Below are 22,148 nucleotides of genomic sequence, written 5' to 3' on the forward strand. Positions count from 1 at the left end.
GAGGGTGATAAAATAAAATAAAAAAATATTTGAAAGAAACAGAAGCAAAAATAGAAATACTGCCTTGCTTAAATATTAGGCACTTAACAGACAACAACATTCTGCCAGAATAAAAAGGTTTTATTATTTGATAAAAATTATTCAGAGAAGGAAACATCTGCATTTCATAGCCTATGCTATCAATATAGAAGAAGCTAGTGGGAAGTCGTATATAGCAATCAGCCATAGGCCTTCTTCATGAGAAGGTTGCAATGAAAGAGTGGTGTGGGGGAAAGTGATTTTGCATGCTTCCTGACCCCAAAACATTTAGGGTTTAATGCAGGGTGGGCTGCAGAGGTGGGTTCCTACCAGTTCGCACCTATTCGGTAGAACCGGTTCGTCAAATCTACCGAACCGGTTAGAAGAGGTTCCACCAGTGGACCCAGAAAGCAGGCCGCACCTACAGAAGAGGTTCCAAATTTTTTTGAAACCCACCACTGGCAAGGATCTTGTAACTTGACAGCTTTAAGACTTGCATGCTTCAACGCCAGAGTTTCTGAATAGCTACTTGGACCCACCTAAGTACTAATTCATAATTTCATATCCGGTCACATGGGCGGCAAGCCACTCCCATCTGGTCACATGGGTGGCAAGCCACTCCCACACAGGAGGCCACACTCACAGTGTAGGTTCCAACAATTTTTAAAACCCACCACTGGTGGGCTGCTACAGGTTCGCCCGGATTTGGGAGAACCAATAGCTAACGCTATGGCAGAGAACCTCCAAATCCCACCCAGAGGCGCGAGGAAAGCTTTTGGAACTTGGGGAAGATGAAAATGCCCCCCCCCCATAGTGCAGGAGGCTGACTAGGCCACGCCCACCATGCCCATGCCCATCCACCAGACGGGCAGAGAAGACATTGCTGAAATTTTCGAAGCCCACCCCTGGTTTATTGGTAGCTATTGAATTGGGCCTTGGAAGAAATTAGCACCAAGGACAGATAGAAAGAACTGGACAGTATAAAAGTTCTGGAGATTATAAAGAATCAGGAAGAAGGATCAGAAAAATTAAAGAGACAACACTACAGATAGTATATTATAGTCTTATCCAGCTTAGATGGAACTTTCAATTAGTTACAATTTATGACTTTCAAAACCATTTGGGGAAAAACACATTGCAATTCATTCTGTTTGTCTGAAGCACATTTTTTGAAACAAGCCAATGGACTTTTGAACATTTGGGGAAAAAATACCTTTAAAGCAGTGTTTCTCAACCTTGGCGACTTTAAGTCCCGTGGACTTCAACTCCCAGAATTCCCCCAGCCAGCTCTGCTGGCTGGGGGATTCTGGGAGTTGAAGTCCACGGGACTTAAAGTCGCCAAGGTTGAGAAACACTGCTTTAAAATATATGTTTTGCTATTTTCCTCATGCCTGTGTTCAATCACCACCAGGTGCTTTTTTTTGCTTTTAGATATGCACATGGCTTTTACACAGTGTGATCCTCTTTTCAAATATCATATGATGAATATGATGAATCTCTCCTAACCAGTTAAACTTTGTTACTAACTCACAAGCCCTAGTAGTGTCTCACTCCGAATGCATTCCTGTTGCCAAGGGAACCATGTTGACGTTTTTTTCTGTCTTATTATGTAGAAGTAGCAATTTTATCGCCAGGAATAATGCATTGAATTGATTTACCTCTATTCTCACATTAGCCTAATTCCATTATCAGAAAAAGATTACTGAATATATTTTTTTTACAAAAAAAACTTCAATATGATATTGAAGCTAAGCTCAAGAATGCTGATGTTTACTTGGGGAAATAAGATTTATGCAAAATATTTACTATAAGAAAATAAAATAAACCAGCACTAATATTTTTAAACATAACCAATCTGTCCATTTAGATTACTTAATTAACACAGAGATAAATCCATTGTTAACATCTGAACTGTAACGATTATAATAACATATTGAAGTTTTAGGATAATTGCAATAATTGCTCATAGATCGAGGTATTGTGCCATCTACAGTTTTGATTGTGAGAATATGAAATAAAAAGAGACATATGCTATATTAGAAAAGCAGATGAGAGAAGGGAAAATGGTCAAAGCTTCAGCATTTTCTGTACCTTGAAACAATATGAATACAGGTTAATATAACGTCAGTATAATACAAAGAGTAAGAAAGTAGAAGAAATAATTTATGATTAAGAGATTCAATGTCTATCAGATTTAAAAGGAAAAAAAATGTATTGGGAGAGATTTCCCAGAGAAGAAATTGTTAATATAAAAGTGAAATCCTTCATAACACCAAAACAAATCTCACCAAAGCCACCTTTTTCACAGCCTATATGCACTTAGCATTTTACGTTATGGATTTGTAAATTCCTGCCACTACTATTTAAAATCATGTTCCAATTGATTATTACCTACTTAGCTGGCCAAATATACTAGTGGAACCCCAGAAAGAGGCAGAAAAGCCAAGGTGATAATATTGAAATAGCGTTTCAGAAGTGCATAAAAGCTGAGCATCTTTGCAGCATGGCAAATTACTTGATTTCTTATTTCAAGGATTGTGATCATAGCACACTTCTAACATATTGAGGTTCTAGAGAAATATTCTACTTCACTTGTACTTCATATTTCACCACATTTTTTTTTTGCTAACCGTTGCTAGGATCAGTGCATTACGTTTACAAAGATTTTCTCTGCATCTTTGTGTTTGTATGTTTCCTGGTTTACTGTATACAAACTTTTTTTTTTTTCATGACTACAAAAATATATCAGGGGGAAATATTCCGCAAGACTTATTTTGATTTCTGTACCGGCTTGACTTTCAAAGACTGCAGTTCTATGCAGTAAGATGAGTCTGCACTTGCAAATTAATTCACACTGATTTATAATTCAAGTACTAAGGAGGCTGAACTCCGCTTAACATTCCCGACCTAGACAAGGTCAATCAGCTGTTGCCACTTGTGGAGATTCTATTTTATATTGTTATTTATCACAGGAAAGTAGGGAGGGGAAAGCAAGATATTTTTAATCTGAGAATGTTTAGCTTCATCTTTGTTTTTTTTTTATTTCTTGTTGGAAGAATATGACCTGGAGCCTTGCGATGACCCTGGAGTTCCTGCCTTCAGTCGGCGCATAGGCTTCCATTTTGAAGTGGGAGATTCCTTGACGTTTTCTTGTTTCCCTGGATATCGTTTGGAAGGTGCGAGCAAGTTGACCTGTCTCGGCGGTGGCCGCCGTGTATGGAGTGCACCTCTGCCAAGGTGTGTGGGTAGGTGGTCACATGCTTTCATTTCATTCATCCAATTGTTTCTGGCACATGAAGCAGGCAAAAATTAAAGGTGTGGAGGGGAAAAACCCATTAATTGATGTGGCATTGATGTATACATTACATTGTAGTTTGCTAAAGTACTCAGGAAATGCTTTTAGATATTTTTTGTCTGGTTATCGATCACAACAAATGATTTGATTAAGTAATGCTTTTAAAATTATTTTGAAAATAATAGTTAAATTAATAACCGTGGTACAGCTGTTTTTTCTGATATGAAATGGTCATAGATGGCAAATATATTAAGGAATGGCAGCCTATACATGTCTACATTTTGATATTATATTATTTTCCAGGCTATAGAAGCTTTCATAAACAAAATTTGATTTGAATGTACCCAACATTCAACAAATTGTTAGGCTGAACATTCCTATTTTTTTTCCCCAGAAATAATTAACACTTCTGTAAATGTATGAGTTTCAATGCATATATCTTTCTCTTCTTTCCAAGAGTAAATAAATCATAAATAGAAAAATAGTACTGATTATATTTACTAGTCAATAAGTTCTGTTCTTTCAGGATAATCAATATCTTTTACCAAACTCTTTGTGTGTGTGTGTGTGTGTGTGTGTGTGTGTGTGTGTGTAAATGAGTGTTGTAATATTTTTGCTGTCATTCTTATGATGAATCAGTGTATATTACAGCCTGTCATTCTTTCTAGACTTATTCCATATGTGGCTTAATAGAATAATCACTATAAATCAAGTCTTGTGGAAGAAACGTTTTGTTATGAAACTTGTCAGAAACTTTTTTTAATTACTATATTTCCCTAATATTTTATTTCTTTATCTTTTTTTTTAAATGGCTTACTATACAATTTTATCATTTTTCCTGTCACCAAAGAGTTTCACCTCCAGTTCCCCAAAAGCTCATACATTATTTGGGAGTTGAAGGTGAAATCTTTTTACCTCAGGTGACGGATAAAGGGGGAAAATGGGCTTTTCTGCCTCCCCATCTTTCTTCCAAGCACAGATAAAATAGAAAGTTCAGGGAAAGGGGATATAAACCTGATGAAAATGATATCTCTGAAGGGTCACACAAGCAACTCGCATTTATAAGGCAAGAGTTATAATTATTGTGCTGTTATAATGCTCATGGCAAGGGCATCATTAAAAGATATTAAAAATAGGGCAATAAGAAGGGAGGAATTTTTTTTTTAAGTTGGAGATTGAGACAGGATTTTCTTAACTTAATTAAGACTCAAGTAATATTTGTTGCTTATCACTTTTGTTGTATGTACATTGATAGCTTACACACTGGAAACAAATTCCTTGTGTGTCTAATCACACTTGTCCAAGAAAGAATTCTATTCTATTCTATTCTATTCTATTCTATTCTATTCTATTCTATTCTATTCTATTCTATTCTATTCTTCTACAGCACCAGCCTAAAGTGTAAGTGGATAAGCACCTTTGGGACAACCAAGACCTTGATGACTGAGAATCTCTATCGACATCTCTTTTTCCATCTTCTTTTTATCTTCTTTTTCAATTTGTATAGGCTGGTTGGAAGCTTATCTCCATCTTTAATGAAGTTGAGTTTTATTTCAGTCCTGATGTTGACTGATAAACCTTTAATTCTTGCCTCTGTCAGCTTGGCCAAGCTACTTCCAAAAGTTTATGTGTTTCATTTTCCTTTCTGCATGTAGTAGTTCCAGCCCAGGATAGGGCAAGGATTTCCCCTTCAATCCTCCCCTGCTTTTCCAATGGCGTCTTGAGGAAGGAAGTCACTCTAGGTTCGCCTCAGATTACCTCAGAATCTGCACCTCAGATGGAAAGGCTGATTGGACCTCATTATTCTATCCATTCCTAAACTCCATCCTTCAACCCTTATGTCCTTTATGTAATACTATTTTTAAAAAAATATATTTTTCACATCCATCTCCCTCAGAGATTATGACTCCAAGTAGTATTGGATCTTGAGGTGGGAGACAAGGATAGTTGAGGTACTCTTGGGTTATGAGCTGGTGGAAGGGAAAACCTGCAAAACAATAAGGGGAGATGTAAAACCCACATGACATAAGAAGTAAGGGAAGGAAATAGACATCTCAATGTAAATGTAAAGGGGGGGAAAGTGAAAAAAATAAAAGGCAGGATACAAATAAAACCTAAAATAAATACGAGAGACCTCTAAGCAACCAACTGGAGCAGGGGAAAGAGAAGCAAGAGGTAGAAAAGGCAGCGTCTATGGTAGTTAGCAAAGAGAAGCAATGGCTGGAAGAAAGTGAAAAGCTGGTTCTGGGAAGAGATGGGGTATAAATGGTCACAGCAGATGTACCACTGAACCCCCATGTTTTCCATCTTTTATCTGAATGAGGCTGATGTATTCTTGGGTTGAAAATCAAAACATCAAACCATCAGACTAACTTATTTTATACAAGACTTTGTATAATGTGTGTTAACTCTTAATAAGAGAATGCTGAGTTAAGTATGGTTTTGCATATCTATTTTGGACTCTGTTCAAATAGCTAACAAAAACTGTTAGCTTCACTAACCCTAAACTTAGCAATAGCAATAGCAATAGCAGTTAGACTTATATACCGCTTCATAGGGCTTTCAGCCCTCTCTAAGCGGTTTACAGAGCCAGCATATCACCCCCCACAGTCTGGGTCCTCATTTCACCCACCTCGGAAGGATGGAAGGCTGAGTCAACCCTGAGCCGGTAAGATTTGAACCGCCGAACTGCAGCTAACAGTCAGCTGAAGTGGCCTGCAGTACTGCACCCTAACCACTGCGCCACCTCGGCTCGTAGCTTAACTTCTCTCTCCTATTTGCCCAATCAACAACATCTGTTCCAAGATTGCTTTGATTCAGCCAGTTAGATTTCCCAGCCTCTGATTTTACACCTTTATAGCAGTTAGACTTATATACCGCTTGATAGGGCTTTCAGCCCTCTCTAAGCGGTTTACAGAGTCAGCATATTTCCCCCAACAACAATCCGGGTCCTCATTTTACCCACCTCGGAAGGATGGAAGGCTGAGTCAACCCTGAGCCGGTGAGATTTGAACAGCCGAACCGCAGAACTGCAGTCAGCTGAAGTAGCCTGCAGTGCTGCATTTAACCACTGCGCCACCTTGGCTCTATATTGTCCTTGCCCCTGATCATCCATCATACTGTGTCTATTCCATCAGTGCCTGTAGCCTTCCATCTTGGTAATTACCAGAGTACTGATCTAACTTCATCTTCTAGTACTACAAATTCTTGTAAGTAGGAAATACCTCCTAAGGTACCTTAGATATTGGCATCTCTATTGTAACTTTCAGCTTTGTTTGATCATCTTTGTATCAGTTATTATAACGGTGGGCTTATACAAAGGTGTGTGTGCATAGGTCATTTTAATGGTTGTTTCACAAGTGAAGCCTGCTCCTTATCAAAACTAGCTTCAAATTTTGGTGCTTCAGTTAATTTAGAAATCAATGGCTTGAATGCAGATAATCAAGAGTAATCAAGTCCTTGAAACTAAGGAATGAGCAATGTCTTTGAAGGAAGTTGCATTACAAAGCAATAATTAATTTTAATAAAATTCTTTTATGTCACACGCCAATTAATCCACCACAGAGCCCTCTGTTGATATAGGTCTTTAAACATACCTTTCTCCTTTTAACTAAAAGATTCAAAAGCATAGCCCATTCTACCAAATAACAGTGAAGAATATCTCCTTTCATTCTAACTCAGTGTTATCTTGCTGTGCTTTAAAAAAAAAATAAGACTACTGGATTTTTAAAAAAAATATGTTAGCAAATGATCCTCTATGGTTTCAATGGAATACTTCCAAACATAATGGTGATTTTATCTTTTTGGATGTACAAAGCTTTGCTTTTAATTTTACTTTCATGAAAAGAGCCATGGAAGATTATGTTTAAATATGATTACTGCTGTGAGACTATTATATGCACAAAAATGGAAAGACTCTGAAATATCCACATTGGAAGACTGGTTGATGAAGATGACAGAGACAGCAGAGATGACAAAGTTAAGTTGTTTGATTAGTGAAAGATCAGTAGGTACATTTATTAGTAACTAGAAACCCTTTATAGACTTTTTAGATGAAAAAAGAGAAAAAAATGAAATTGTGATTCATGGGCTTGAAGATTAGAAAATATATCTTATAAAAAGTAGGAAGTTATGATATGACCTTAGGAAAGGTAAAATATAAAGCCGAGATGGCACAGTGGTTAGGGTGCAGTACTGCAGGCCACTTCAGCTGACTGCTATCTGCAGTTCGGCTGTTCAAATCTCACCGGCTCAAGGTTGACTCAGCCTTCCATCCTTCCGAGGTGGGTGAAATGAGGACCCGGATTGTTGTTGGGGGCAATATATGCTGACTCTGTAAACCGCTTAGAGAGGGCTGAAAGCCCTATGAAGCGGTATATAAGTCTAACTGCTATTGCTATTGCTATAAATCCATTTAAATCTGCTGTCTAAAAATTTAGAAGCTGACTCTTTCTAATGTTTTCTTTCTTTCTCCTCTTTGCTTATTCTGCCTTATTTTCTTTGTTACTTTTCTAATATTTCAAATGCTTTCATCATAACATTTTATTTAATAAAATTATTTTCTAAATAATAATTTTACTTGTTTACAGTATTAACATGTTTTTCAGGGTTAAAAAATAAGTCCCTAATTGAGTACTTTCAGATGTTTTTAATTTGTTTTTAAACTCTTCAAAAAAAGGGCATTTTTTTCTTAAACAGGAACCAGCTCTTTAATTCAAAAATAGCTCTTTTCTATTTATAATAGATGTATAATAGATATATTATAAAGAGTTTTTTTGCAAGAAGTAATTTTATTAATTAATCATATTAATTAATTGCTAAAATGAAGAAGTGTAATATGTCAGAATATATTTCTTAACATTAATTTTATCCAAATATGATATTAATGCATGTTGCTTTTTTTCTGTCATGTTTTTAAGTGTGAACTGATAATCGCTTATCTAAACATATATGATGAAATGAAAGAGTAATAAAATAATTCTTGTACAAACCATTTCAATCTTTTAATTATCAATATGCCAGAGATGTATTGTAGTTTTTATCAGTCCTTATATTAATGTTTTCTGCCTAAAAAAGGATCTTTGGAATTTATCAATGAAAGAGAGTTATTATTTCTTTATTAAACAAATTTACATTGCTAGCCCATTTGCATGGAGTGATTCTGGGTGGTTTACAAAATAAAAAAATCCATAGTACAAAAACCTGTAAACCCCTTATCCCATTGGGCAACAGCAAACAAAATCAAACCAGCCACATGATCAGTTCTGTGTCAATCTGAAGTCCCTGGGCCTGCTGACAGAATGGCCTTTAAGGCCTTCTGTAAAAATATCACGGTGGGGCCAGTCTTATTTCCAGAGGATTGATATTCCATAGGGAGGGAGCCGCCATAGAGAATGCCCTTTTTATTGGCCCCACTAGGTAGACAGCAGTGGTGGGTTTCAAATTTTTTTAGAACCTCTTCTGTAGGTGTGGCCTGATTTGTGGGAGTGGCTTGCTGGCCATGTGACCGAGTGGGAGTGGGTTGGCAGTCATGTGACTGGGTGGGCGTGGCCAACTTGTAAAATGTGGTGAAACTCACTTAACAACACTCTTGCTTAGCAACCAAAATGTTGGCTCAGAAACTCTGGCATTTGAAGCAGGCAAGTCTTAAAGCTGTCAAGTTACAAGACCCTTGCATCCCTAACCATTTAGAAAAAAAAAAACCAGGGGTGTTCAAACTTGACAGCTTTAAGACTTGTGGACTTCAACTCCGAGAATTCCTCCTCCAGTCATGTTGGCTCAGAAACTCTGGCATTGAAGTGTGCAAGTCTTAAAGCTGTCAAGTTACTAGACCCTTGCACCTCCAACCCTTTAGAAAAAAAAGCCCCAGGGATGTTCAAACTTGACCGCTTTAAGACTTTAAGGCGTAGATAGGACTCTTAGAGGCGGGCGGGGTGATTGGTGAACCAGCCAATCAGTGAGCAGCGGGCGGGGCAAGTGTGGTGCAGATGGGCTGGGGGAGGGCTCTGGAACCAGTTCTAAATGGCACGATAGATTTGTGGAACCTCTTCTATAGAAGAGCTTAGAAATGGCAGGAACCCAGCCCTGGTAGACAGCATAGTAACTTACTGAAGTAGTCAAACTTAATAAGTTTGAAATTACAGAGTGCAGGGAGCATGGAACAAACCTTAATTTGTGGACCATCCAGAATATGGATTGTTCAAATTATAAATTCATTCCACATTCAGTTAAAATTGTATAATTAGTTAGGTCCTTCTCACGCTTGGAACTGAAGTTGTATAATAATTATTTGTAATTTTGTAATTTGTAATTTTAATAGATTTGTATGCCGCCCAATCCCGGAGGACTCTGGGCGCCTTACATAAAACAGTTTAAAAATATTAAAAAGAGTTTAAAATACAAGACAGAAACAAATTAAAAGAGACACAACATACACTTGATTATAATGGGGCTGAAGTCCAATCAAAGTCCAATTATGATACTGAGACCCAGTTTCATCTAGTGGTTCAAGCGCCAGACTAAAAAGTGGGAGGGTGGGAGTTCAAGTTGTGCCTTAGCTATGAAAGCCAGCTGGGTGACCTTGGACCAGCATTCTCTCTTAGCCCCATCAACTCACAGGCTTATTGTTGTGGGGAAAATGGGAAGAAGGTATATTGGACACATTTCCTGCCTTGAGGTATTTGTAAAAATAATTCCAAATAAATTACAAATGGGACACAACTAAATAAATAATTTTCTTTATTAACTTCCTGTACAGTATAGAAACCTGTTCTGACTCCCTCCTCCGTCCAGTAACGAAAGCCGAGACAAGCTTAAATGGAATGTCCTTTAATAACAAGACCAGACTCTCGTTGGCTGAAAGCCAAGTAAACAAACAGATAAGGACCTTGGCAGCAAGTCCGACAAACCTTGGCAGCAATTCAAACAAACCTTGGCAGCAATCCAGCCTGCCAATTTAGTTACATTCTCTTGAGTCAAAGCGTTGACTTCTGCAAGAAGGGTGTGGCACAAGCAGTCTTTTTTATAGTCTGGAGAAGAGCCTAATGACCATCAGCTGAGCGTAATTACTTCCTGTAATTATGTAATTGCTCCTGACGCCGAGTAGCTCTTTGATGGTGTGCATCCAGGATTGGTTGGTTTCTGGATCACTCTCCCTTGTCTCCTCCCCACTGATCCAAGGCTCAGGCACCACCTGGTGGCCAACCAGCCTCTCTGTGCCCTGCTCGGAGTTGGAACCCTGTCCAGGGTCCTCCACATCATCCAGGGCCGACTCATAGGGCCCCTCGCTGTCGGAGTCTGGTGGCAGCTCCAACAGATCCTGCTGGGCCACAACAGAAATCTTATTTTCTAGTTTCCTAAATTTGCTCCGAATTAAACCAGATTTGCAGAAAATAAGATTGTTTCTTCGAACAGAAATATATCTTGTTGTAAACATTGGAATTTATGCCCAGACATAAAATGAATTTAATAAACATCATTACTTCAAATCAACTGTTGATTTTGCTTGTATATAGAAACAATGCATGCTTAAAATCAAGCTTTTAATCTGTTTCTCTGTATTTTTTAGTATTTAGTATTTTATTAAGGATTTATATGCCGCCCTTTTCCCTGAGGGGACTCAGGGCGGCTTACAACAATGAAGGGAAGGGAGTGCAAGACAAGACTTGAAAAAAAAAAAGAATCGTGATTAAAAGAAATTAAACCATAAAAATACAACATTCACTCAACATTCGGGCGGGGTGAGAAGTAATCCTATCCCCAGGCCTGACGGGATAGCCAGATCTTGAGGGCTGTGCGGAAGGCCTGGACTGTGGTGAGGGTACGGATCTCCACGGGGAGGTTGTTCCATAATGTCGGAGCTGCAACAGAGAAGGCTCTCCTCCGAGTAGTCGCCAGTCGGCACTGACTGGCGGATGGAATTCGGAGGAGGCCTACTCTGTGCGATCTGATGGGACGCAGGGAGGTGATTGGCAGGAGGCGGTCTCTCAAATAGTCAGATCCACTACCATGGAGCGCTTTATAGGTAGTAAGTAAGACCTTGAAGTGCACCCGACGATCCACAGGTAGCCAGCGCAGCTCACGGAGGATTGGTGTAATATGGGCGAACCGTGGTGCGCCCATAATCACTCGCGCGGCCGCGTTCTGGACTAGCTGAAGTCGCCGGATGCTCTTCAAGGGCAGCCCCATGTAGAGCACATTGCAGTATTCCAGCCTAGAGATCACAAGGGCTCGAGTGACTGTTGTGAGAGCCTCCCGGTTCAGGTAGGGCCGCAACTGGCGCACCAGGCGAACCTGGGCAAATGCCCCCCTGGTCACAGCCGACAAGTGGTGGTCAAAACTCAGCTGTGGGTCCAGGAGGACTCCCAAGTTACGGACCCTGTCTGAGGGGAACAGATTTTGCCCCCCCAGCCTGATCGATGGAACGTCAGCCAAATTTTTGGGAGGAAAACACAACAGCCACTCGGTCTTTTCCGGGTTGAGTACCAGTTTGTTAGCTCTCATCCAGTCTTTAACAGCCTCAAGGCCCCGGTTCATCACGTCCACCGCTTCATTGAGTTGGCACGGGGCGGACAGATACAACTGCGTATCGTCCGCATATTGATGGTACTTAATCCCGTGCCTCCGAATGATCTCGCCCAGCGGTTTCATGTATATGTTAAATAGCAGGGGGGACAGAACCGAGCCCTGCGGCACCCCACAGGTTAGGGGCCTCGGGGACGATCTCTCCCTCCCCACTAACACCGACTGCGACCTGTCTGAGAGGTAGGAGGAGAACCACTGTAAAACAGTGCCGCCCACCCCCACCTCCCGCAGTCGTCGCAGAAGGATACCATGGTCGATGGTATCGAAAGCCGCTGAGAGGTCGAGGAGAACCAGGATGGACGCATAGCCTCCATCTCTGGCTCTCCAGAGATCATCGGTCAATGCGACCAAAGCGGTTTCAGTGCTGTAACCGGGCCTGAAGCCAGACTGGAAGGGGTCAAGATAGTTAGCTTCCTCCAAGGTACGCTGAAGCTGTAAGGCCACCACCTTCTCAACAACCTTCCCCAGAGAGGGGAGGTTGGAGACTGGACGATAGTTGTTAAGAATTGCTGGATCCAAGGACGGTTTCTTCAGGAGGGGCCTCACCACCGCCGCCTTAAGCGCGGTGGGGAGGTGTCCCTCCCGAAGAGAGGCGGTGACAACCGCCTGGATCCAGCCTCGTGTCACCTCTCTGCTGTTGGCAGTCAGCCAGGAGGGACACGGGTCCAGTATACAGGTGGAGGAACTCACAGCTCGCATAGCCTTGTCCACATCCCCAGAGGCAACATCCTGAAACTCAACCCAGAGATGGTCTACCAAGTTGTTCCCCTGTGTCCCGGCTGGATCTGCGGGGGTGGAGTCCAGTTCCGATCGAAACCGAGCAATTTTGTCCGCCAAGAACTGACTATATTCCTCAGCCTTACCCTGCAGGGGGTTCCCCGTCTCCCTCCTATTTAGGAGGGAGCGGGTTATCCTGAACAGGGCGGCTGGGCGAGACTCGGCGGACGCTACCAAGGAGGCAATATGTGATCTTTTGGCGGTTCTCAATGCCCAAATATACTCCTTGGTGCAAGCTGTCAACAGTGCTCGGTTCGATGCGGACCTATCGGACCTCCACAGGTGCTCTAGGCGTCTCCTCCGGCGCTTTATCTCACGGAGCTCCTCGGTAAACCAAGGAGGTCTCCGCGAGCCGCTGACCCGGAGGGGCCGTAGTGGCGCAATTCTGTCCAGAGACTCTGATGCCGCCGAGTGCCAGGCCGCAGCAATAGTCTCCGCCGAACTGTGGGCGAGAGCATCTGGAATGACCCCAAGCTCCGTCTGGAACCTAACAGGGTCCATCAGTCGCCTGGGGCGGAACCACCTGGTCGGTTCCTCCTCCCCACGGTGGGGGTTTGGCCTCCGGAAGTCTAGCCTCAGTAGGTAGTGGTCTGACCACGACAGGGGAATGGTCTCATTTCCCCTCAGACCAAGATCATAACTCCACTGCTCCGAGAGGAATACGAGGTCGAGTGTATGTCCCGCCAAGTGGGTAGGGCCTCGAATTACCTGGGTCAGGCCCATGGCTGTCATGGAAGCCATGAACTCCTGCGCTCCATCAGAGTGTTCACCGAGCGAAGGCAGATTGAAGTCCCCCAGAACCATTAGTCTAGGGAACTCAATTGCTAGCTCGGCTATTGACTCGAGGAGCGCAGGGAGGGCCGCTGCAACGCAGTTGGGAGGCAGGTACGTTAGCAGCAAACCCGCTTGACCCTTGAGGTCCAACTTCACTAGCAGGGACTCACACCCGGCAAGCTCCGGAGCAGGGATCCTACGAGGAGCTAAAGACTCCCGGACTACAATAGCCACACCGCCACCCCTTCCCTGGGCTCTCGGCTGATGAAGCACCTGAAACCCGTCTGGGCACAGCTCTACGAGGGGGACTCCTCCCTCCGTGCCCAGCCATGTTTCAGTAATACATGCCAGGTCTGCCCTCTCGTCTACAATCAAGTCCCGGACGAGGGGAGCCTTATGAATAACAGACCTGGCATTTAGCGACAGCAGCCTGAGACCAGGGTCCTGATCGCTCACGCCATCTGACCTTGGAGTGGGACTCATAGGGCCGGAAGGAGGGATCTCTGCGATATAGCGAACCCTCCTTCCCCGATAATGGCCAGCCCTAAAGTCCCCGCCATATCTGCCTCTCCCTGTTATGACCGCAATGCTCCGACTCTCTCCCGTGGGCATAATTCCCCCAACCACCCCAATGGCCCCCGCTTGCCCCGCCAGGTCCTCCGAATCAGGCATACTCAGACACTCACACAGACAGTCCCCACAATATAATTAAAACACAAAAAGAATACAGCAATATAGTACTAAAAGTGGGTCTTTCATACTAACTCATTCAGTCCCACACACTCAACATACCCGTTTAAAAATTGCGCAACACAGAATTTAAAATTATGAGTTCCAGGAGAGCCAGCCTCCCTTCCTCCAGTTCCAGAAAATTCCGAGGCCAAAGTCCAAGAACCGTATTCTATAAATAGTTGTAAATGTAGATGGAGGGGGGGCAAAGCACAGGTCCCAGGTATCAGCCAACCAGCTTTGCAGTCTCACACCCTCCACGTCCAGATAAAACGTGGAATAGTAAACAATAACGGTCCATAGGAAATAAAACGGTAGTATGCAGGGGGGTATCTTATCTTCCCCCTCTCCTGAAGTCCTGGGGCGGCCAGAGTCTATATGTCCAAAGTTTACAAATAACTGGAACCAGTTAGAAGGGGGAAAGGGGGGGTGCCAGCTTCGTGTCCAGTTTGTAAAACGCCAAGTTCCTGTCCCTGAAACTGCCATCCTCTATCACTTCTTTCCCCAAACCAAATGCACCATAAGTATATGTATCATAAGATATCAAGGTGTTAAACAGATGGTCATTGTTCACATTAGATGTTCCAAAGTAGCAATGGTAGCAAGTGGTGGGGAAGAGCAGTTGTTTCGGGCCAATGTCGGTGGTCACAGGCCAGGCAGTAAAGCTCGAATTAAATAAGAACAGATAGGCAGGCAAGCATGGCTCCGCAGTAGCAGGGCAGACAGGAAAAGAACGAGTTGTCCAAGCCACGGGAGGGATAAAAGGAGAGGCTCCACGGTGAGGGAAGTAGGCACTAAAATACAGGATAGAGGAGGGGCGGGCGTTCAGGCGAGCTATGATGGTGGTGGCAGATTGCCACTTAATTCGCTCGCCCAAGCCACAATAATTTCCTCCTCTTTGCCGCAATAGTGATGGTAATGATGGTAATGATCAAGATGGTAATGGCCAATTTCAAGCTAGGTTCAAGTCCCTCAAGGTCATCGTTCTTTTTCAGATTATAGATGAAAAATCCAGAGTTCCTCTCCCAGTCTCAGCGCTGCTTAGGTCTAAAAACAGCGGGGGGGGGCAGTCGTAAGAGCAAAAGCTCAGGCAGCCATTGTCTGTCCAATTCCCGCTGCCACCGTTCCAGGACCAGGGCTCACCAGGGCTCACCAGGGCTCACTCAATAGGGCAGGCGACCACCAGGGGCTTCGATAGGGCAGGCGACCACCAGGGGCTTCTAAGGCACCCAGGTAACCAAGATGTTAAACCAAGATGTTAAAGACGCCTACCATCCGCGTCTCGCCGCCGCCGCCGCCCCCATCTGTAGTGCCCCCATTGTATAGAACCATATTTCCTGGAGGTCTGGATCATGTTAACTCTTCCAAAAGGTTGCCAAGACATGGCTTTTCTGAAGGGCCTTTGGGAATTAACATTAGTTCATTCATTGTGTTGATAATAGTATATTGCAAATTATTTGTTATTCATTCGTTTTAGTTATTATACTGCTATTTGATTATCATTCTTTTCTTTTCATTGCATTGTACTTTATTGGATTAGTGGCTTATTATAGGAATCATGAGCTGCAAGATGTACCAATTTATAAGCAAATCCAAACCCCACAATTCCAATGGGGGGAAAACATATTATTTACAGTACAGTTGAAAGAATTTAAAAGCAGTTTTGTTGTGACCTATGTGAATTGGGGCCCTGCCAAACTAAGAATTCATTTTGGAAGTTGCCTATTTATAGGTAATAATTAGTTGGCTTAAATCACTTCATCTTATTCAAGTTATATTGTAATAATGTAAGTTGATAATATATAACTAATATACTGTATCTTAAAGATTTTTCTTGGGAATCTAATCAGGTTTTTTTTCTGCACTATTAGCCCTTTTTTTTTTAAACTGAATAGAAGGAAGTCATCTTTACTCTTTATTTACTTATTCTTGAATGCTGAGAAACAATTATAGGTAGTCCTCAACTTACAACAATTTGTTCAAAATGACAACAGCAGTGAAAAAAGTGGCCTATGGCCGTTTTTTACACTTTAGGACCATTGCAGCATCCCTGTGGTCATGTGACCAATATTCAGAGGCTTGACCACTGGCTCATATTTATGACGATTGCAATGTCCTGGGGTCTTGTGATCAATTTTTGAGAACTTCTGAGAAGCAAAGTCAATGGGGAAGCCATATTCGCTTCACAACTCTGTCACTAACTTAAGTGCAATGATTCACTTAACACCTGTTGCAAGAAAGGTTGTAAAATGAGGCAAAATTCACATAATAAATGTCTTGCTCAGCAGCAGAAATTTTGGCTTCAATTGTGATTGTAAGTCAAGGACTATCTGAATAGGTATATTCATTAACGTTACTTTTATGTGTATATTTCCTTAATGTCATTGCTTTAAAGAGTATAGTGAGACAAAATGCAGTTGAAAAAGAAAAGAAATGACGGGAAAACTATCCAGATACAAAGATTCAATTAAATTTAATCTTAATATAGGAACTTGTTAATAAGAAAGTGATAATGGGTATGTCAAATAGTTAAAAAATATATTGTTCCGAGCAAACTACTAGCAAATGGTATTTTATACTTACTTTATTTATAATTTTCTTACATGCAGAAAAGATATTTTATAGTTTTGAAAATACTCAATTTTTTTAAAAAAAAAGCTTTTGAAACAGATAATTAATCATTTTTGTTTATAAATATGTCTGTTTTATTTAGCTGAATGTGGAGCAAGCGTATCTGGGAATGAAGGAACATTACTCTCACCAAATTTCCCATCTAACTATGACAACAACCACGAATGCATTTATAAAATTGAAACTGAACCCGGGAAAGGCATCCAGCTAAGAGGCAGAACCTTTAAGCTGCATGATGGTGATACGGTTAAGGTAAATGTTAAACCACACACTTATATGTGAATTGAGTCACCCAACAAGACAATCCATCCAATCCTATTTCAGCATATTTTCTGAGTTTTGGTACTTGAAATCAAGTTTCTTTCTATTCTTTTTTTTTTTTTTTTTTTTGGTAATGTCAGATCTGAGATTCGGGGACAGTCTTGAATTGGTGATATGTGAAATTCCATGGTAATATCCTTTGGCTTAAAGAAAGGCAAAGCTAGGATATTTGTTATTTAAATCCAAGTTAACTTTAACTTATTTTACACGTGACTTTGTCTCGTTCTGATCTTCAATGTGTCCATGTTTGGATCGGACAGTACATATGACCAACTTTCTCCAAAGTTCGAACCTCTTATGCTCTTCAGATATGTTATTCCAGTACATTCTGGAGGGTACCATTTAAAAAAAAACTATAGTGTAAAGAGTAATTTTAATAACTGTACAATCCAGCTTCTCTTTAAATACATACCTATTTCCCTGGCTCAGCTGATAAGGAGAAGGACCTTGTGGCTTAGTGGTTAACACATCTGCCTAAAATGCAATACAGCACAGGTTCTAATCCCAGTAAGGGTATGGCTAGCTGATGAGAGCTAAATAGCTTGAAATAGATCTATACTAGTCTCCCTTTATTTATTTATCAGCACAAATACAACACATGTATGTATGTATGTATGTATGTGTATGTATATGTATACATATACATACACATACACTGACTATATATATATATATATATATATATATATATATATATATATATATATATATATATATATATATATATATATATATATATACACACATACACACATACTGTTCAAATTCCAGTATAAAGAAAGCAACCATTAAATAGTTAAATGTACACCCACATTTCCATTTCCTCAAGGTATTTCTTTCTCTCATTTTGTTATGAAAGCAAAGCTCCTGAGACTTAGTAGCCCCGAGCCAACTGTATAATAACATATTCTGTCCTGACTTCCTTGCTAAATTTGAGAAACAGAAACTTACCTACTTTCCACAATCTGTCATACAATATTTTTCTCCTTTTGTCCAGATTAAAAACCCACGCTGTCGACTGGGACAGCATAAATTTAGGGTCAAGGCAGGAAACCTAAATTTAGAAAAATTTAGGAGAGGAATAGATTTTCAGGAATGGCTGCAGGTCTGCATCTCTGTGAGAAAGAAAGATGTAGATCATGTGATCATTTTTGTACAAAGACTTTTGTCTCATTTTTACTCTTGTTTGATTCTCCTTCAATTATTTAGTCTTCTCTCTAATACATTTACCCCGCCTGAAAACTATTAATTATAATCATTAATAATTACATTTTTGTAACTGTAAATAATATGTCTCTCCCTGTCTTTTATCCTTATAAGTAGCAGTACCTTCTCCTTGCCTCTTTTGGCACTATTGAGAAATACGCATATATAAAAGAGCCGAGGTGGCGCAGTGGTTAGAGTGCAGCACTGCAGGCTACTTCAGCTGACTGCAGTTCTGCAGTTCAGCTGTTCAAATCTCACCGGCTCAGGGTTGACTCAGCCTTCCATCCTTCCGAGGTGGGTGAAATGAGGACCCGGATTGTTGTTGGGGGCAATATGCTGACTCTGTAAACCGCTTAGAGAGGGCTGAAAGCCCTATGAAGCGGTATATAAGTCTAACTGCTATTGCTATTGCTATTGCTATGTGTTTTAATATATTAGGCAGAGTTACTGGAGAGAGTGAAAAATAGTAGAACTGGAGAAACTCAATCAAAAGATTCCTGGGAAAATTACAGAAACATTGCTAAAGTGGAAATGTACAGATAGCCCTTGGATTATGACCATTGGTCCAGCAACCATTCAAATTAATGACAGCATTGAATTAAGAAGGATTTACAACTGTCTGCGAAAAATGCAGCCGTCAAAGTGTACCCCAGTTATGTGACCATAAGCAGGGCATCCGGGTACCCAGCTTATTATTTTACAAATGTTACAGTGAGTCAAAGTTACATTATCATCATTGCAACCTTCCTTGCCACTTTCCCACAAGCAAAGTCAGTGGTCCCGCCAGCAGAGAAGGCCACAAGTCATTCTTACCACTTTTTCTCCAATGCAGCTGTTCTGACCCCCCTCGTCCCACACCAAAGCATGCCAAGCCAAAGATACTTTAAGGAATTTATTCACAGACAGACAGGTCCTTGGCAGCAATCCAGCACAGACAAGCCTTGGCAGCAATCCAGCCTGCCAAGCTAGTTACAAAAGTTATCCAACTTTTAGTCAATGCGTTGACTCCTGCAACGGGGCGTGTGCACAAGCAGTCCTTTTATAGTCTGCAGAGGAGCCTAATGACCACCAGCTGAGTGCAATTATCTCCTGTAACTGTGCAACTGTTCCTTACACCTATCAGCTCTTTGGTGCCGGGCATCCAGGAACAACTCCCTTGGCTCCTCCCCACTGCTCCAATGCTCAGGCGCCTCCTGGTGGCTAACCAGCCTCTATGTGCCCTGCTCGGAATCGGAACCCTGTCCAGGGTCCTCTACATCCTCCAGAGTCAACTCATAGGGCCCCTCGCTGTCGGAGTCTGGTGGCAGCTCCAACGGCTCCTGCTGAGCCACAACAGCAGCCCTGCTACCCTGTGCTCTATAGTGATCCTTGTTGGCCCACTTGCACACATTAGTGCCTGCTCTTGAACCCTTAGAGAATACCTCTCGTCTGCCTATAGCTCTTGCCTCTCAGCCTGATATCCTAGAATTCCAGTTACAGTTCTCTCTTAACCACTCATATGATCTCTCTGGGTAACAACAGCAACTAGGACTGCCCAAATTTCTGTCATTAAGAGATGCAGCCATGTGGTTTCACAGTCTAAGACGTGACTTAGCAACATACTGTATATTTTCCTCCTAATTGCCATTGAAACTTGAAGGGTACCTGTGGCTTGAAACTCTTTGCACTGATATCTTTCAAGACTGGTTTTCTTTCCCTCATTTCTATAAGCTCCAATCCCATTAAAGTGGAAAGAAAAAGAAGAAAGAAAAAGAAAAGAAACAGTAAAGTCACTTTAATAACTGGGATTATAGAAAGGCATAATTCAAAACTTCTTGCACTGATTTCCATGGTGGATTTTATCTCTTCCTAATGGTCCATCTTACTTGCAGATTCCTTGAGCTTATCCATTTTATTCTGTTTTACTGATTCATTCATGTTCCGACCTTTTAGTACTACTCCTATAGGTTTCTCTAATCCATCTAACTCCCATGTTTGTTTGTTTTTTAATAGCTCTTTAATATCCTTCCTTTGTTTTTGTATAACCTACATTTTCATATAACATTCTAACAGAGCTTTGGTTACATCTGAGATCCATCTGTTTTGGTCCACTATCAAGTATCTCTCCTTTACTGTTTTCATTGCTGAGTTAGTCTATAGCAATAGCAATAGCAGTTAGACTTATATACCGCTTCATAGGGCTTTCAGCCCTCTCTAAGCAGTTTACAGAGTCAGCATATTGCCCCCATAGTCTGGGTCCTAATTTCATCCACCTCGGAAGGATGGAAGTCTGAATCAACCTTGAGCCAGTGAGATTTGAACCGCTGAACTGCAGATAACAGTCAGCTGAAGTGGCCTGCAGTTCTGCACCCTAACCACTGCGCCACCCCGGCTCTTCACAGTCTCTCTGACTCAGTAGACCTGACCCTCTTCATTTTAGTCCTGGGCCAGTATAAGGCCTTTATGGTATTGAAACTGTTCCCAACCAAGTTTTAATATTGGCAGTATCTGACACTCAAGGATATTTAAATAATGCTATTGTTTTTAATATGGACTAGAATACTAGTCCAGGGGTCCCCAACTTCTGGGCCATGGCTCACTGCTGCGCCTTGAGCCTTTCAGAAGCGGGCTGTGAAAGTGATGGGTGACCATGCATAAATACATCCCCACTTCCATTCCCCACCATCCAGTCAGAGCTGAAAAAGCTTCTTGGATGAAAAGTGAAATGTCTTCAAAGAAGAAAGAAAAGACAAGACAGTCCAGTTGCCTCCTGAAAAAGCACCTCTCTCTCAGTCATTCACTTAGAGCCGAGGTGGCACAGTGGTTAGGGTGCAGTACTGCAGGCCACTTCAGCTGACTGTTATCTGCAGTTCAGCGGTTCTAATCTCACCGGCTCAAGGTTGACTCAGCCTTCCTTTCTTCCAAGGTGGGTGAAATGAGGACCCTGACTGTGGGGGCGATATGCTGACTCTGTAAACTGCTTAGAGAGGGCTGAAAGCCCTATGAAGCGGTATATAAGTCTAACTGCTATTGCTATTGCTATTAGCGACCACTTCACCTGGAATTGGATATTGGAATGGAACTCGGTGACTAAATGAGGAGCGGGTGTAATGCCCTTTATGGCTTGAAACGAAAGTACTTATAGAATCACTGAATTATCTGTTTGGAACAGATTTGTCCAGTACATTCACTGCAGAAAAAGCTCTTGAGACGTTCACATATTTGTGATGGGTGTGTGTGTGTGTGTGGAGGTGATGCAGAAGGAAGGCCAAGCAAGAAGGCAGTGTTTTCTACAGTGCTATAAAATTTTGTTTGGAATAATGAGGAAATGACACAGAAATGATGTATGAATATAAATATGAAAAATGAAACAGACTGCACAACAAAACAATACACAGATATCCAAAAATAGACCTGGCTCATTGGAACCTACATCAAATAAATGTCTTGTATATAAGAAAATTCCTTAAACATAATAAATTATAGGGGGAAAAAATCATGTTATACTTCATTCATTCCTAATATTATTTTAATAGTGTGTGATTTTTTATTTATTCAGCCGCATAAAACTATTATAACATTGTTCTTATTTATGGACTAATTTTGTGAAGAATGACTTCAAAAGTAGTTCATTCATTCATGTATGTATTATTTCTCTCTCTCTCTGTTTGTTTGTGTGAACTTTAGCAGTAATGGGATTTAGAACCTAGTTTCTTTCCTCCAAAGAAAGGCATAAATGTAATTTGAAATTTGGCTGATGATAAACATATCAGAATTGTACAAATGTATCCTTCCTAGCTGCTGATAACATAGACCAGCTTCGATTGTCAGCTGA

The 22,148-nt window shown here is 41.3% G+C and overlaps 1 protein-coding gene across 1 annotated transcript in view; it reads left to right on the top strand.

Moving 5' to 3' along the window:
- The window catches only part of CSMD1 (CUB and Sushi multiple domains 1), a 1,072,234-nt gene that overhangs the window by 868,762 nt on the left and 181,324 nt on the right, over positions 1-22,148 (top strand). The window contains exons 22-23 of the mRNA XM_087718982.1: positions 3,075-3,263; positions 16,890-17,059. Coding sequence (XP_087575108.1) covers positions 3,075-3,263; positions 16,890-17,059 — 359 coding nt within the window. The remainder of the gene's footprint in view (positions 1-3,074; positions 3,264-16,889; positions 17,060-22,148) is intronic.

This window comes from Thamnophis sirtalis, unplaced genomic scaffold (genome assembly GCF_051295495.1).
Source record: "Thamnophis sirtalis isolate CommonGarterSnake01/CBP01778 unplaced genomic scaffold, rThaSir2_p1.2 scaffold_6, whole genome shotgun sequence".
Classification (NCBI taxonomy): domain Eukaryota; kingdom Metazoa; phylum Chordata; class Lepidosauria; order Squamata; family Natricidae; genus Thamnophis; species Thamnophis sirtalis.